General features: G+C 38.8%; 1 protein-coding gene across 1 annotated transcript; it reads left to right on the top strand.

The window, feature by feature from the left end:
• The first annotated feature begins 1,266 nt into the window (after positions 1 to 1,266).
• Positions 1,267 to 16,171, top strand: LOC127441209 (glutamic acid-rich protein-like). Its single transcript, XM_051698388.1, has 14 exons — positions 1,267 to 1,309; positions 1,913 to 1,975; positions 2,197 to 2,392; positions 2,927 to 3,033; positions 3,180 to 3,302; positions 8,483 to 8,548; positions 9,685 to 9,735; positions 10,587 to 10,697; positions 10,805 to 10,933; positions 11,919 to 13,502; positions 14,352 to 14,450; positions 14,592 to 14,763; positions 15,104 to 15,210; positions 15,329 to 16,171. The coding sequence occupies exons 1-14, from the start codon at positions 1,267 to 1,269 to the stop codon at positions 15,745 to 15,747; spliced, it is 3,270 nt and encodes a 1,089-aa protein (XP_051554348.1). The 3' UTR covers positions 15,748 to 16,171.

Genomic DNA, 16,171 nt, shown 5'->3' with positions numbered 1-16,171 from the left:
TTACTGTACGCTGGTGTGTAGTGAGTGTACTGGCGTACAATTGCTGCCGTCGCATCATCCAGGTGGATGCTACACATTGGTGGTGGTTGAGCAGAGTTCCCTGTTCACTGTTTAAAGCGCTTTGAGTGGGGTATCAGAAAAGCGCTATATAAATGCAACATTCATTCATTTGGGAAGCTCAAACAGAGCAATATTTTGACACAGAAACAAAGTGTTTACAGTTAAAGAGGAAATCAAACTGAATAGTCTATGAATTGTTACCTATGGTTGTCCCCGAGTATAATGCGAAAATAGTAGAAAGCATTTGAAAAAGTTACACACTTCATCTTCATTGTATTCCACGAGCAAATTGGGGGGATTGCTGAGATAAGACAATAAACTTGACTTATACATGTCAATCTCCATAAGGCAGCCCAGCCCCCTGTAAAATAATAATTAAATAAATAATAATAAAAAAAGCTTTTATTAGGCTACTGGATTCTTCAACATGTGTCTGTACATATCTTTAAACACAATTTTCTACAAGTACTACTAATTTCCAGTTGTAAAAATGTTTAACAAGGGGGAACATTTCTGAGTGCACCTTTAAGGTAATCAAATGCATCAAATCAGGATACAGTGTGTATATGTATGTATGTATGTGTGTGTGTAAAGACTAGTCACTAGATTATGCTTTGTTGCTCTTGAACATAAATAAAACCCAAACATATTTACTTGTGTCATCAATTTTTGAACCTCTACAACTGCACCAACAAATTGTCTGAAATCCACTTTATTTAAGCTTCAGGTATGTGTCTGTGTTTAGAACACAAATGAATCATTTACAACCCCCACTTTCTGATTGGTGTTTTTTTTCACCAGTCCATGCACAAACACAACGGCCAGTTGTTTGTGGAGGAAAATTGCCAGTTGAGGTCAGGACCTTTGCCCTGGATAAAAGGGAGGTATAGAAGGTGTGTGTGTGATCCTGTTTCATCTCTTTGTGTGACCTGATACAGACTTAAAGAATGTGTACTTCCTCCAGCCCCGTTACTACGACAACCACCCTACCTTTAGCCCTTTGACCTTTCAAGGTATCCTAAATGGGCCTTTGTTCATTTTGGGATTTTTACACACACCTGCATTATAAGTTTCCAACAATGCAGAGTTCAGGCACTAAGTGTAGAGTTTGAGTCTGAAATTCTCAGTACAGCTATACACATCAACTGTGCAGAACTGAGTCTCTAAGTCTGGATGTGAGAGTGATTCCTCTATAACAGGATAAAGATGAAGCTGCTACTGTATCTTCTTCTCTTCACCCTGCAGAAAGGTGAGAATATGCAAACACTTTTCCATTAGGAGTGTGAGTTTGTGCTTATCACCTGCATTTTGGAATTTAAAGTGCATATCAGCTGTTAACACCCTTAACACCTTAACATGAATTATTCTCAATTTCCAGTCCTTGAATATCAGCCAAATTTCCATTGGGCAATGTTCAAGGACAAAAATACCTACCAGAAAAAAACTCACTCCACAACTACAAATATTAAGCTACAAATGAAATTTGAAAAGCACATTTTAACAGAAATAAACAAATATATTTATGTGGCTAATAAATGTTTTTGTGGCTACATATATATATATATATATATATATATATATATATATATATATGGCCTGGTGTGGACATTGCCTTAGTTTCGAATTCAATTTAAAAAGAACAGCATTTTAATAGAACAAATTCACATTTTAATAGAACAGCAAGTAATATTTGGAAAATTTGAATATTTTAAATAACACTCAATATCTCATATTTTGGCTGCTAGAATAATACAGTACCTTGCTTTAGTTAGCTGAAATGTAATATAATACCTATCTTTAATCATCATATGAATTTTACAACAAGGAAAATGTTTGCACTTTCTCTGTGTAGTTCATGGGACTCCTGTTTTCTGCCTAGAAACAAGTGACCTCAGTTCTGATCAGCTTCTGATTGGTGAGTTCCATTAACAGAGATAATCAAATGCCCAGGAGAGATTAAACAGAACTGCAATTGTCATTTAAACTGCTTATGTACTATGTATCAGTTGACAGTTGTAATACATTTTCATTCATAAGAAATGTTAAACCACAAACACACAGTATATACAGAAAAACTTGAAGGGAAAAATAAATGCTTTCAGTGAAATATGTGTATGTTTGTGTGTGTATGGACAGGTTGTCTGGGTGTGCGGCTCTCCTGGCTGTATGCTGTGTTTGATGATCTGCTGTCAGTGTTGGACTTTGCTGTTAATCTGCGTTGCGAGACTGGAATCTGTCCCGTGGACATTCAGAACCACGGACATTACTGCAGCAATGCTAACACACAGGGCGAAGCACACACACATATACAGCCTGCCGACACATTGGACCGGTGAGAGAACACACAGAGTGGGCGAGAGATGGGAAGGAGATGAAATTAGACTCAGGATGTGGTAGAAAGACTTTAAAAGGATGTATTAACTTCACAGTGGAGTCCACGCATACTCATACTCACACTCAGTCTGTGCTCTGACCCCTCTTATTTTCTGTTATGTGGCTCTCTATGCAGTGGGAAAACAATGAAAACAAGTCAAGTGTGCAACAAACAGATTTGCACTTTATTGCATTTACATACATGTGAATACATTAAAATGTATTCACAGGCAATGTAGGCAGGTTTTGCCAAAATTGTAGGGATCAAATGTCCTCACAATGATAGTAAAACCTGAAATCACCAGCATTGTGGGAGAAAACTGCTTAGGAAACATACTAAATAATGTGTGGCTGTAATAGGAAAGAGAAATAAAAAATAAAAAAGCAAGATTGGAAAATAGAAAATATAATTTTGCTCACTATAAAAACAACAGAAGTCAAAGGAAAGTCCCCACCATGATAGACAAACAAACGTGTGTGTCTGTGTGTGTAGGTGTTGTCTTACCCATTGGAGATGTTATCAGGAGGTAAAGGAGAGAAACTGCAGTCGTCCGACACCTATACACACCAACTACACCTGCAGCTACAACTCCAGCTGTGGTACATACATGCACACTTTCAAAACAAATTCTTGGCAGATTTTTACTTAGCACAGAGCTTAGTGATATTAATTAAACATGATAGTGTGTGATTTTTTTTTTTTTTTTTTTCAGTAATCTGAAAGATTTCATAACCAATTTTTGCAGATACGTTGGATTTCTGTGATGAAGGATTCTGCCTTTGTGATCGGACAGTTATAGACTGCATTAGCTCCAACTATCCAATCACAAAACAGGATGGAGATAACCAACCAATCACATCACAGACAGGTAACACAACTAAGGGGAAACAACTAAGGGGAAAGAGATTGCACATGTAGGGAAGAGAGAGCAGCATGTGTTTTCAGATACATATGTAAATATTATATAACATAATATACAGTATGTATATAAATTAGGTCTGTCAATCAATTACAAATTTTAATTGAATTAATTACAGGATATGGCAATTAATTATTCAAATTAACCACAATTAATCACACACATCAATATTTGTCGAGAAAGGCCCCCAAATAAAAAATATTCAATATAAAATGATTAAATAGTTTCAAATAACCAAATTTAAATAATTACACTCACTGGCCACTTTATTAGGTACACCTGCACATCTACTTATTCATGCAATTATCTAATCAGCCAATCGTATAACAGCAGTGTAATGTATAAAACCATGCAGATATGGATCAGGAGCTTCAGTTAATGTTCACGTCAACCATCAGAATGGAGAAAATGTAATCTCAGTGATTTTGACCGTGGCATGATTGTTGGTTCCAGACGGGCAGGTTTGAGTATCTGTATCTGTAACTGCTAATCTCCTGGGATTTTCACGAACAACAGTCTCTAGAGTGTAAAGAGAATGGTGTGAAAAACAAAAAACATCCAGCGAGCAGCAGTTCCGCGGGCGAAAACAGCTTGTTAATGACAGAAGTCAGAGGAGAATGGCCAGACTGGTCCAAGCTGACAGGAAGGTGAAAGTAACCCAAATAAACACGTGTTATGCAGAAAAGCATTTCTGAACATTCAACAAGTTGAACATTGAGATGGATGGGCTACAACAGCAGAAGACCCCTCTGGGTACCACTACTGTCAGCTAAGAACAGGAAACTGAGGCTGCAGTGGGCACAGGATCACCAAAACTGGACAGTAGATGATTGGAAAAACATCGCCTGTTCTGACAAATCTGGATTTCTGCTGAGGTACACAGATGGTAGGCCCACAGAAGCCTCAGTTGTCTGTTCTTGGCTGACAGAAGTGGAAGCCAACATGGTCTTCTGCTGTTGTAGCCCATCTGCCTCAAGGTTCGACACGTTGTGCATTCTGAGATGCTATTCTGCTCACTACAATTGTACAGAGGGGTTACCTGAGTAACCGTAGCCTTTCTGTCAGCTCGACCCAGTCTGGCCATTCACTGTTGACCTTTGTCATCAACAAGGCGTTTTCGTCCACAGAACTGCCGCTCGCTGGATGTTTTTTGTTTTTCGCACCATTCTCTCAAGATCCGGCCCGCAAACCATCTTTTTGTGGCCCGTGTGATGTTGTCATCTCATAAAATTATTGAATGTTTATGTATTTTGAGGTGTCAATTTTCGAGGACATTTACGGTAATTCTCAGTATTGATAAACTGCTGAACCATTATAGAGTAGGGTGACCAGAAATCCCCGTTCCCCGCAGACAGTCACGGTTTTAGGTGATCTGTCCCTGACTGAAAATGTCCCCGTTTTTCCCGAGCATTCAAAACAGCCCCATAGTGAAATATTACATGGCAAGAAGCAGACTGAGCAGCAACGCCTACCGTGTGATGTTTATCTTGACCAGCAGAGGGGGCTGCTCGCTATAGCAGCTTCAATTCATTCGTCTTCCTTTACTGATTACTTGGTCGGGCCAGTTTTGCCATTAAGAACAGGACTAGGCAATTGAAGAGAATTATCATCATTGTTATAAGCTTCAAGGTAAGGCACATACTAGCTAGTTATGTTATAAAGTTATATTGATGTGGGAATTCCTGCACAGACCACTTAACATGCTGGTGAAAAGTAGTCAAATTAATCCTCGCAGATGAACAACTAAAATCTACAATTTTATCTTTGTATTGGACTGTAAAACCAATCAGTGTGATAATCTCTCTGTGTGATCAGTGTAATATTCACACACTAAAGGAAGCACCTTTTCACATATTTGCTCATTTGTTGTTTTAACATATTCTTATTTAAAATTTGTTTCAGGTATATGACATTAATACATGGAAAAATAAATAAAAATGTATAATAAAATAATTCAGTACATTACAGAATAGATTACATCACGCCTTGTGGGGAAACAAGTGACTGAAAAGGAGCACCATAATGCATAAGACTTTATCAAAATACATAAAAGGTGGTAATTAAGAAAAGCAGGTCCATATGATATATGCAAACAGTTAGGTAAAATAGTATTATAATAATTATTATACAATATTGAATATCTTTGTGTCATATGATAAAATATTATTTAGATGCTAAATGTTTACATTCTTCACCATATTCCATGACATGATTAAGATGCTCAAAGGGCAGGGCCCCTGTGCTGTAAAGTCAGCTGCAATAGTTCCTCATTGTTTATGCATGTTTGTTAGTTCACTTTTATGCCACAATGACATCTGTACAGCATAGAAAATAATTAACTCATTGAAGATGAAACAGATGAGCACTAAAAATTATCAACTTTACCTCTGTGTTTGAATTTCATTGAGGCTACTATAATCAATAGAGCATGATATACCACACCATAAAAATTATTTCCATGATTTGTTAACTTTTTGCCGAATCAACTTAGACTCACTAATTTGTTCAGAATTTGTGTTTTTGTTGAGTAAACTAATGGCACAATGACAATGCACTGGTATAATGTAAAAATAAAATAAAATTATAAAAAAAAATAATAATAAAAAAAAAATCCACTATTTGTTATTTACTATACCATTTTATTCAAATTATTATTTATTTTATTATCACATTTTATTTTAAATGAACTCAAAAATTTAAGGCAACCAGGTTACTTTTTTAAGTTAAACCAAAATAATTTCTTACAGTGCATAGTGCAGCATATTATCACATTCACCATGGTCAAAATACATAAAATCCTATTTGTCCCCCTTTTTAATAAGTAACATGAAATTTCAATGACCACTGAACTTGAAATGTCCTCGTTTTTCATTTCAGAAATCTGGTCACCTTATTATTGAGGAAAGGAAATAAGGATCAAATAACGAATTAAACTACAAATCTGTGAATATAAATCTGATTATAAGCCACTTTATATAACATGAGTGCGGCATCAGACTGCTCGCGCGTTGATAGAAACTGTTTGTGCACGCTTTCAGTCGCTTCAAACATGCACGCGCTGAGTCTCGCTTCCACACGTGCTCGTCACTGTCACAGCGCGAGTCAACGAGTGTCGGGTGACAAAGGAGCTCAACAGAGAAACAGTAATAACAGGGAAAAAAGTTTATCTTGCAGTAACGGAGTTGAGACATCTCCCAAACGCTTATATTTAGTGAGTTGCATTACTTACCTAAAAATAACTCTGAAAAGAGGGTAATATATGTCTCATTGGAGCGCTTTTGGAGCTAGTATTGCACATACAGCCTATCTATTTTTAAGGGTACTGTCTTAATCTCTGCTTTGTGTGTGTGTGTACATGTTTATACTACATTATGGGGACCAAATGTCCCCACAAGGATAGTAAAATCTGAGATCACTTACCTTGTGGGGCCCAGCCAGCAGTCCCCATGAGAGAAATGGCCTATTTAAACATACTAAATTATGTTTTTTTGAAAAAGTAAAATGCATAAAGTTTTCTGTGAGGGTTAGGTTTAGGGGATAGAAATGATCGTTAGGTCAATATAAAATCCATAAAATGCATGGAAGTCTATGGAGAGTCCCCACAATGATATAAAAATAAGTGTGTGTGTGTGTGTGTTTGCTAGGTAGCTAGTGTGTCATGGCAATTTTTGACAGTGACAACAGAACAGATAATCCTCTTTCGATATATGGCAAAAAAAAAAAAAAAATAATAATAATAATTTACATTTCTCAAAATGTACATTTTAATTGTACATTTTTATAGTGCATTCTGCTGCAGTATGTGGACTACTAGTAAAAGTGTAGATCTTTTAAATCAAGCAAACAAAAAACATATAGGCTTATATGCTCATTATAATAGTATATCACAGTTTTACAAGAATTTTGCTATATATGTATATATAATGTTTTATTTTATTCTGGTTAATTACATGTGTCCATGATGTATTAAACAGCATAGATAGAGCATAGTCTGCTTGCCACATTAATTAAAAAAAGTAATAAAAATATATATTTTTTAAAAAGAATGTGGCCCTCGAGGCAAAAGGGATCCTGCTTTCCGGCCCCCTGGCTTTCCAAAGTTTAGTACCACTGCTCTAGAGACTGTTGCGCATGAAAATCCCAGGAGATCAACAGTTACAGAAATACTCGAACCAGCCTGTCTGGCACCAACAATCATGCCACGGTTGAAATAACTGAGATCACATTTTTCCCCATTCTGATGGTTGAAGTGAACATTAACTGAAGCTCCTGACCCATATCTGCATGATTTTATACATTACACTGCTGCCACATAATTGGCTGATTAGATAATTGCATGAATAAGCAGATGTACAGGTGTACCGGTGAGTGAGTGTATATATGTAATATACAGTAAATATTATTCAGATAATTATAATACATTGCATTATTGTGGCAGACAAGTACAGCACTGATTAGGCAATACAAAAAGTGGCTTTAGAAAGCAATATATTGTTTAAGTCCATATCATTGATAAACTTAGTGTATCATTGTCCTAAAGTCCACAGGAACCCATTTTGCAATTGAATTTATCAATCTGTCTGAGGTAGACTTATTATAAGGGCATTTCTAAGGACGTGTCTACACATGCGTCTGATGGATGCTTTTGGAGTCTCACTTTGGTTGCGCGGAATCATAAACAACGTTTGTATGACACCATGTCAAGTTAAACGTTTGAAATATAGAAAAACACTTTTTGAGACCCCCGTATTCAAAGTTGCACTCCATCCAGCTGTGTCAGACCACGTCCTCATCTTGTGCTGGCTGCTGTTTGCAAGTGTGGCCTGTTGCCTGTACAGCTGCATGTTACCTATACAGCTAGATTTACACTTACCGCCCCCTACTGAATACATGAAGGTGGAACTTAAATCATGAATTGCTTCAATTGAAGGAATATTTGTTATTGTGGTCCAGTATTATGGTTAATTGCATGAATGTTTTTAATGCTATATATATATATATATATATATATATATATATATATATATATATATATAAAAATCATTTTATATAATTATGTTTTATTTAATTATAATAAATAGCCCTAATATAAATATTTCCTGGGTTTTAATCTACTTTTTCCTTTTCAATCTTTTCTTTTGTGACAGATCTTCCTGATAATGACACCCACATCAGTGAGGTGTTCTATGGAATAGGTAAGACTCTATAGACACATACGCAGTCTTAAGAGAGCACAACAGTTGGGTTATGGAAGTAAAAATCCTATTCATTTTCTCCATAGGTGAACTGATTTTTAACAATAACTTACTACCGTGAGCTCTGAGGTTGCTATTAGATGGTATGAGCTTCTACTGAAGCAATCAGTCCGCATTTTTTCCAACTTTTTTTAATAAATCACGTTTAATAGTGGAATTCCTGGTGAAGAACTACACTACCCATGTTGCTGAAGAGAAAAGATTCACCAATCAGAAAACCACGGCAAAAGACTCTAGCACCGCCCACTTTCATGACGCAACGTGAGTGACGTAATCAACACTCTCAACCAACTAATATATTTGTGTACATCTGAATATTTCGCAATAAACCCAAAATATATTGCGTCTATACTGATAATCAACAACTAATAATAAATCAAAAGCCTTGTACATTTGTCTTTGTTTTTTGCTTAAAATAGCTCAGTGGTAAAAGACGCTGGCTACCACCCCTGGAGCTGGCTAGTTCGAATACAGCCAGGTCTCCTAAGCAACCAAATTGGCCCGGTTGCTAGGGAGGGTAGAGTCACATGGGGTAACCTCCTAGTGGTCGCTATAATGTGGTTCGTTGTCAGTGGGGTGCGTGGTGAGTTGAGCGCGGATGCGCGGTGGATGGCGTGAAGCCTCCACACGCGCTATGTCTCCGTGGCAATGAGCTTGTTTTTTTGCTTTAAATCAAAGCAAAAATAAGATGCGCGGGTTGATGCGCATCTTATCGTCCGCCACCCGGATTGAGGTGAATCACTACGCGACCACGAGGACTTAAAAGCGCACTGGGAATTGGGCATTCCAAATTGGGTGGGAAAAAAAAAAAAAAAAAACAACTCTTGAATGAAGGATTTTATAAAATTCCTATGGAAAAATACTTACAGAACCAAGATGGCTAAAAAGATGGCACTCTTTAGTCACCAAGGGTCCCACCCACTTGCTTACACCATTCAATTTTTTTTTTTTTTTTCCCCTGATTGACAAAATAGTTAATGCAAAAATAAGACAACGAGAGAGACAGACAGCCAGTCGGTAAGAGAGAAACTCAGTTTCTCGATGATCAAATCATAGTAGTGTGTTGTGTTTCTCAGACAGGGTGGAGGTTTCTCAATCAGATTTTGAGCTGGAGATCCTCTCCTATGGTAACAAAAAAACTGCACACACATACTGAAAAGGAGAGGAGGTCAGGAGTGAGTAGGCAGCTGGCTTGAAACCAGTGGGACTGTTGGTGAGAACAGATCCAGTCTAGTCAGGTTTTAGAGTATTTATTGTACATCCATACATATATGGGAGTTTGTGTGGTTTCTAAAGTGAAAGACAAAAGAATACAAGGTTTAGGTTCCCAATACTCAGTGTCACCTCAGGGAAATAGCATCTGCAAATGTTACATTAAATTAGGAGAGTCACAGGCAGTAAACTTAGGTAAAATAATCTAAACAGTGTATGAAGCTACTATCTACATGTATCACAATCCCAACAAATGCATATCTGAAACAACTAAAGCACATGCCTATCGAAGCAGGCAATTTAACAATGACAGTGCTGAAGGCCAGCTAGATCTTCAAATATAATTTAAAATGTATCTAACATGAACATGCATGAAAATGAGAAGCGCATTTAGGCCGAACTCAAGTTATACAAAATAATCTTTAAAATACAGAACATAAGGCACTTACATTGTCAATTACGCACACAAAAATACAGGATACAAGGAGTGGAGATCACAGTCCTCTGCACGGTTCAACAAACAAGAAAAAAAAAAAAAGAGAGAAACTGTGGGCACAGGTGCCGTTAATAAGGCCTGTGAGGGTGTCCTGATTGGCCTGAGATTGAGTGGGTGGAGCTGGGTGCTGCCAAGGAAATGAGGGGACTAAGAGGGGCGTGGCACTTGCTCTGAGGATGCAGCATAGGTCTCATAAACATACGGTACAACCTTATAATATGTCCTTATGTCAACCTTTTTCATACAATTCTAATGATGATGTTCTCTCAGGTCTGAATGACACATTGAATGAGACTATGAGCAACTTCACCAATGAGCTGGTGTCAGTCAACGGCTCTCAAACCAACCAGAGCACAGAGAACCCTGCGATATATCAGACTGGTAAAGCTTTCCATTGAACTTGCTCAGAGTATGGCTCTCCCTCTCACAATTGATTCTAGAAACTTCACTAAACTGAGGAAGCTTTAAAGGATGAATTTAATTTACAGGTCCAGAGGAAGTAGAGATCGAAGAACAAGAGAAAGAGGTGGAGGACAGAAACTCAGAAAGGGGAAGTACAGGACAGGAGGAGGAAGAGAAGGGAATGGAATATGAGGATGTTCCAGGTGTCTCTAATGGTGAGAGTGTGATGTTTGTTTCACAGATTTAATTTCACACCAAGCAAGCTTCTTTTTTTCATCATGGGTGACAGTGCAGTGTCAGAATATGACCATGTGATGTGTCATCACCAGTGTTGGTTATTAATGGACTACATGTACTCTGAAATATGTGATCAGATTGCAAAAAATTAAGTACTTGTAATTATATTATATTACATTTTAAATTAGATTACATTTGTAAGATTACAGATACTTTTAAATGATTACATGATTATATATGGATTGCATTATCACAGACTTGACTTTAAAAGAGGCACCCAAGGCAAAAAAAAAAAAAAGAAAAAAAAGAATGCTGTTTGATTTGATTTTAAAATTAGATTTTCATTCCCCTGGAGTCGCGAGTTCGAATCCAGGGTATGCTGAGTGACTCCAGCCAGGTCTCCTAAGCAACCAGATTAGCCCTGTTGCTAAGGAGGGTAGAGTCACATGGGATAACCACCTCGTAGTCACTATAATGTGGTTCGCTCTTGATGGGGCGCGTGGTGAGTTATGCATGGATGCCGCGGAGAATAATGTGAAGCCTCCACACGTGCTATGTCACCGCGGTAATGTGCTCAACAAGCCACGTGATAAGATGCGCAGATTGACACTCTCAGAAGTGGAGGCAACAGACATTCGTCCTCCGCTGCCCGGATTGAGGCACCACGCCACCACTTAGAGCGCATTGAGAATGGCATTCCAAATTGGGAAGAAAAAGGGAAGAATTGTTTGTTTTTTTTTTAATTAAAACATGCAACATCCAAGTAATACAAAAGCAAGCAGATTAGATTACCTAAAAAGTTTAATCTAAAAGATTACATTACTGATTACAATTGTAGTTGTGTAATTGGTTATAACATCCTGTTTGTGTTTTAGTTACAGCCGTTCTGATGACAGAGGAGTGGGGCGGTGTCATAAAGGAAACGGAAATCCTTACTAGTCACGACGCAATGGACTTGACCACAAATTGTGAGCATACAAAATACACCATCACTTAAAACACCAGAGAAGATATTCAGTGTGTCATTTTACTTACTGTCTCTTAATATTTTTTGTCTTATTACAGATGAGCAGACCGTTAGCACACAGCTAACCTTAATTACAGTATCACAGACTGTCACACATTTACCAAAAACACACACATACACAAGCACACATTTGAACCCCACACAACACTTATCAATCACACAGAGACCTGCCTCTACTGCCTACATAACACCTGCAACCACATACACACATACTCTCACACACCCTGACCACCAAACATCTGAAGAGGAGGAGGAAAGTGAAGAAGATAAAACAGTGGATCATGAAGACACATTGCCACCAGTCACAAGCAACACTTTAAAACCTGCATACACACCTGCACATGGTACACACAAAACACACGTGGTAAAACCCCTTACACGTACATCTAGTCCTGGTACACACAGAACACACACCGTTAAACCACTTACACATATAACTGCCCCTGGTGTACACACAACACGCACCGTAGAGTCGTATATTAGTGCACCTTCTCACAACATAACAGAGGAAAAGTGGGATGAATCAGTGGAGGAGAGAGAAGACCAGGAAACAGTGGAGAAAGAGAGTGACAAAGAAATAGAAGAACAGCCAACACAAACCAATCAAAGCATGTATACCTCTCTGATGACCACACCCACCAAAACATCAACCAATCAAAACTTGCATTACAGAACAACTCCATCCAGGCCTTCCAATGAAAACGCAGTAGATGCAACCACTTCTGTGCCTCTTTCATCCGAGAGAGAAAGTGATGAGAAAGACATATCTGTTGAAGAAATGGAGAAAGACAGTGAGGAGAGAGAGAAAGCAGTTGAAGAAGTAGAGAAAGAGAGTGTAAATGAGGATTTTTTATTAAATACCCTAAACAAGACTAACAAAAGCAGTGCAGAATTGCCAGGTGACTTAAGCATAACCAAACCAACAACTTCAGCATCACATTCCAAACAAACACAAGCCAAGATAAGGGCATCACACATGGGTTCCTCATCGGAAGAGGATGAAAGGCAAAAGAAAGAAAGTAAGGAAGATCTACAGAGTGATAAAGACAGTGAAAATACAGGTTCTATAGGGCAGAACAGCATTCTGTCTCTGAACAAAGAGATGGACCACAACCAAACCACTACCACCTCACCAACATCCACCAACACAACCCCTGACATCACAGTAAATTCCTACATCTGGATCATTCCAGCGTTGATCTCCAAACATTCCACACAAGGCGTGTTTCCAAGGCCAACAGCTCACACACCTGCAGAACCAACTGAGAATCACAAAACAACATCTACGGTTCCCCACGAGCCCACCAGCTCCTGGACACCAAAAACCACATCAGGTCATGTTGTTGAAACTGTTCCTCAACCCCAGAAACCTGCCCACCCACCCTTGAACCAGCCTTCTATTGCTCCAATGACCACTTCAGCTCAGGAAGAGTCTGCTGAGGAAGAGGAGCCCGCTGAAGTAGAGGAGAAAAAGGAAGAGAAAGAGCCATATGATAGCTCACAGGAAACAGATAAGATTGGTAGCAGCTCCCATCCATACCAACATTCCCACAAGCACCAAGTATGATGTGATTTAGCCGAGTAGGACAAGCGTCCTGGAACAACATTCCTGGCAAACAATCATAGGCAAAACCTATCATGAATCCTTTCCATATTTATACCATCACCTCCACCCCTGCCCCAAAACCTAACCTACCCCTGAAATCAAAGGAAAATGACTGCTTGATTAGAGTGTTGTTCAAGCCCTAACCCTAACCTTTAAAAAACTAAAAGATAATTGAGGTACCATTTTGGGGTTCCTCACATGCCACACTGGTGGAACACTCTGGAGATCCTCCAAACACCCTTTAAAGGAGCTTCAAATATCATAATCAAGTAACTTCAAGATGTATTTCCAGAGCCTCAAAGCCTTTCCCTTATTATGGGGTTAATGATGGAACCGTTGACAGTCCTTAGAATTCTTGTTGGAGTTATGGCCCTGATTACACCTGGTATTAAGATGTGCTTTGGGAAATCTGTTTGAAATAGGATGTTGCTAAAGACGGGTGTAAATAGGGCTGAAGAGTAAGTTCTTCAGAGAACTGAAAGGGGGTTTGGATGATCTCCGGAAGGTTCCACCAAGCAACTGAAGAACCATTAAAAAAAAAAAAAAAAAGCCTTGAGGACCTTTTAAGTTTGATAGTAAATCCTTACCCTATTGGTTTATAAGAATGATGTTCCTGGACCAAAAAGTTGATTCAGGAACATTTCCTACTTGGCTAAATCATTTAAATCATAGCTAAAACAGCCTATTTGGCTTTTCTGCAAACACTCCTCCATCTTTACTCTGGGAAAAATAGTGCATATGATTATTTTTGCCTGTTTCTCAGAGTCCATCCGGGTCCGGAGACGAGCGGTGCCGTTCTTTGCCTGGTCTCTACTAGAGGCTGCAGGACTGTCAGACCTAAAGGTGCATGAAGAAAGTAAAGGTGAGAAGCGGCGAGAGAAAAAAAAACAGAGATAAACAGATAAAAGGAAAGAGAGACACAAAATGAAACAAACCAAGAGCTCAGCAGGTATCCTTCAGTAGAGTGTGGATTGTTTGCATTAATCTCTGCATGTGTGTGTAGAATGTAGCATGTCTTTCCTCCAGTACAATGCAGCGGGACAGGTGCTGAGGGACATGTCTGGTCTGGGAGAAATGCTGAACTGTCTCACTGGACGATGTCCTCATGAGTATCAACACTACGGATGCTACTGCGGACAGCAGGGGACAGGAAACCCAGTAGACCAGCTGGACCGGTCAGAATACACACAGACACAAACACACCTATCTGCCTGTGCAACCATTCATCTATCTATGCATCCATCCATCCATCTATCTATGCATCCATCCATCCATCTATCCATGCATCCATCCATCCATCTATCTATGCATCCATCCATCTATCTATGCATCCATCCATCCATCTATGCATCCATCCATCCAACCATCCATCTATCTATATACACCTAAATGTAACTGTAATTGTACTGTGCAAAATACATTCAACTGTGTTATATACTATAACTGTGCTATAAAGCCTTGATGTCTCTGCTGAGCTATTGTGTCCTGATTGTCCTTGACGTTTCTCTGTGTCAGTTGCTGTTTTCTGCAGCAGTGCTGTTTGGAGCAGCTCAGTGTGCTAGGCTGCAGGAAAAACAGAAAACTCAATGCTCAAATCAGCTGCCACAATGGAAAACCACAATGTAAGCCATTACACACAAAAGGGCATATAAAAAATATTGACACTTAAAAATACAACAACGTAAATAAAAACAAAGAAAATGAATGTTTTTCACAATGGATTGTGTATTCCTGTGGCAGGTTTGGGTGCGAGTGTGTGTGACCGGCTGCAGTGTGTCTGCGATCGTTCGACTGCTGACTGCATAGCGGCCTCACGATTCAATCACTCAATCACCTCCTCATGTTCTGGACCTCGCCCACCATGCCACCGCAAGCCACATTCTTCAACACAATTAGCCAGTCAGATCTCCAGTGAGGAGAGCAATGAAATGACCCTGCCCCACCCTCAGCCGAACACACAAAGCCAACAATTTAACACACAGGTTCAGCCGCACACATTATCTGTCGGAACAAAACACACTCACACTAACAGCAAACCTGCAGGGGGCAACAAACAGGAGGACGAGGAAGAGGAGGAGCCAGGAAAAGTAGAGGAAGAGGAAGTGGAAGAAGAAGAAGAAAAGGAGGATGAGGAGGAGGAAGAAGAATTGGAGCAATAGAATTATGCAAATTTATGTTTTAATTTTCAGGAATGTTTCAAAGATTGAGGAATCCATTGGAAAAGATGTAATACACATTTAATGAAACTTTATGCTCAGTCATTATGCTCAATGATAAGCTTACTCTGCATTCAACTAACTCAACATCCTCTAGCCAAAAAAGCTGCCATCAAAGATCAGCAATTCCTCCTACAAGATTATAGACATACCTGCAACAAGTAAAACTGGGATCAGCATTTGTGCATTGCAGTATTAGGAAATCTTTCTACTGATGTCAGAAATGAGTGGTGTCTAAACCCTGATTGTGTTTGTGTGCTGGACCATAAATGCCAGCAGCTGTATTTTGAATTTTCTCAGTATTTTTCTTAATCCACTTGTTTTTAATGATGGATATCTGTCTAATTAAAAATAAAGTCATTTATCG

Source organism: Myxocyprinus asiaticus, chromosome 5, assembly GCF_019703515.2.
Source record: "Myxocyprinus asiaticus isolate MX2 ecotype Aquarium Trade chromosome 5, UBuf_Myxa_2, whole genome shotgun sequence".
Classification (NCBI taxonomy): Eukaryota; Metazoa; Chordata; class Actinopteri; order Cypriniformes; family Catostomidae; genus Myxocyprinus; species Myxocyprinus asiaticus.
The sequence above is the reverse complement of the archived record's forward strand: the minus strand, read 5'-3'. Positions and strand labels throughout refer to the sequence as shown.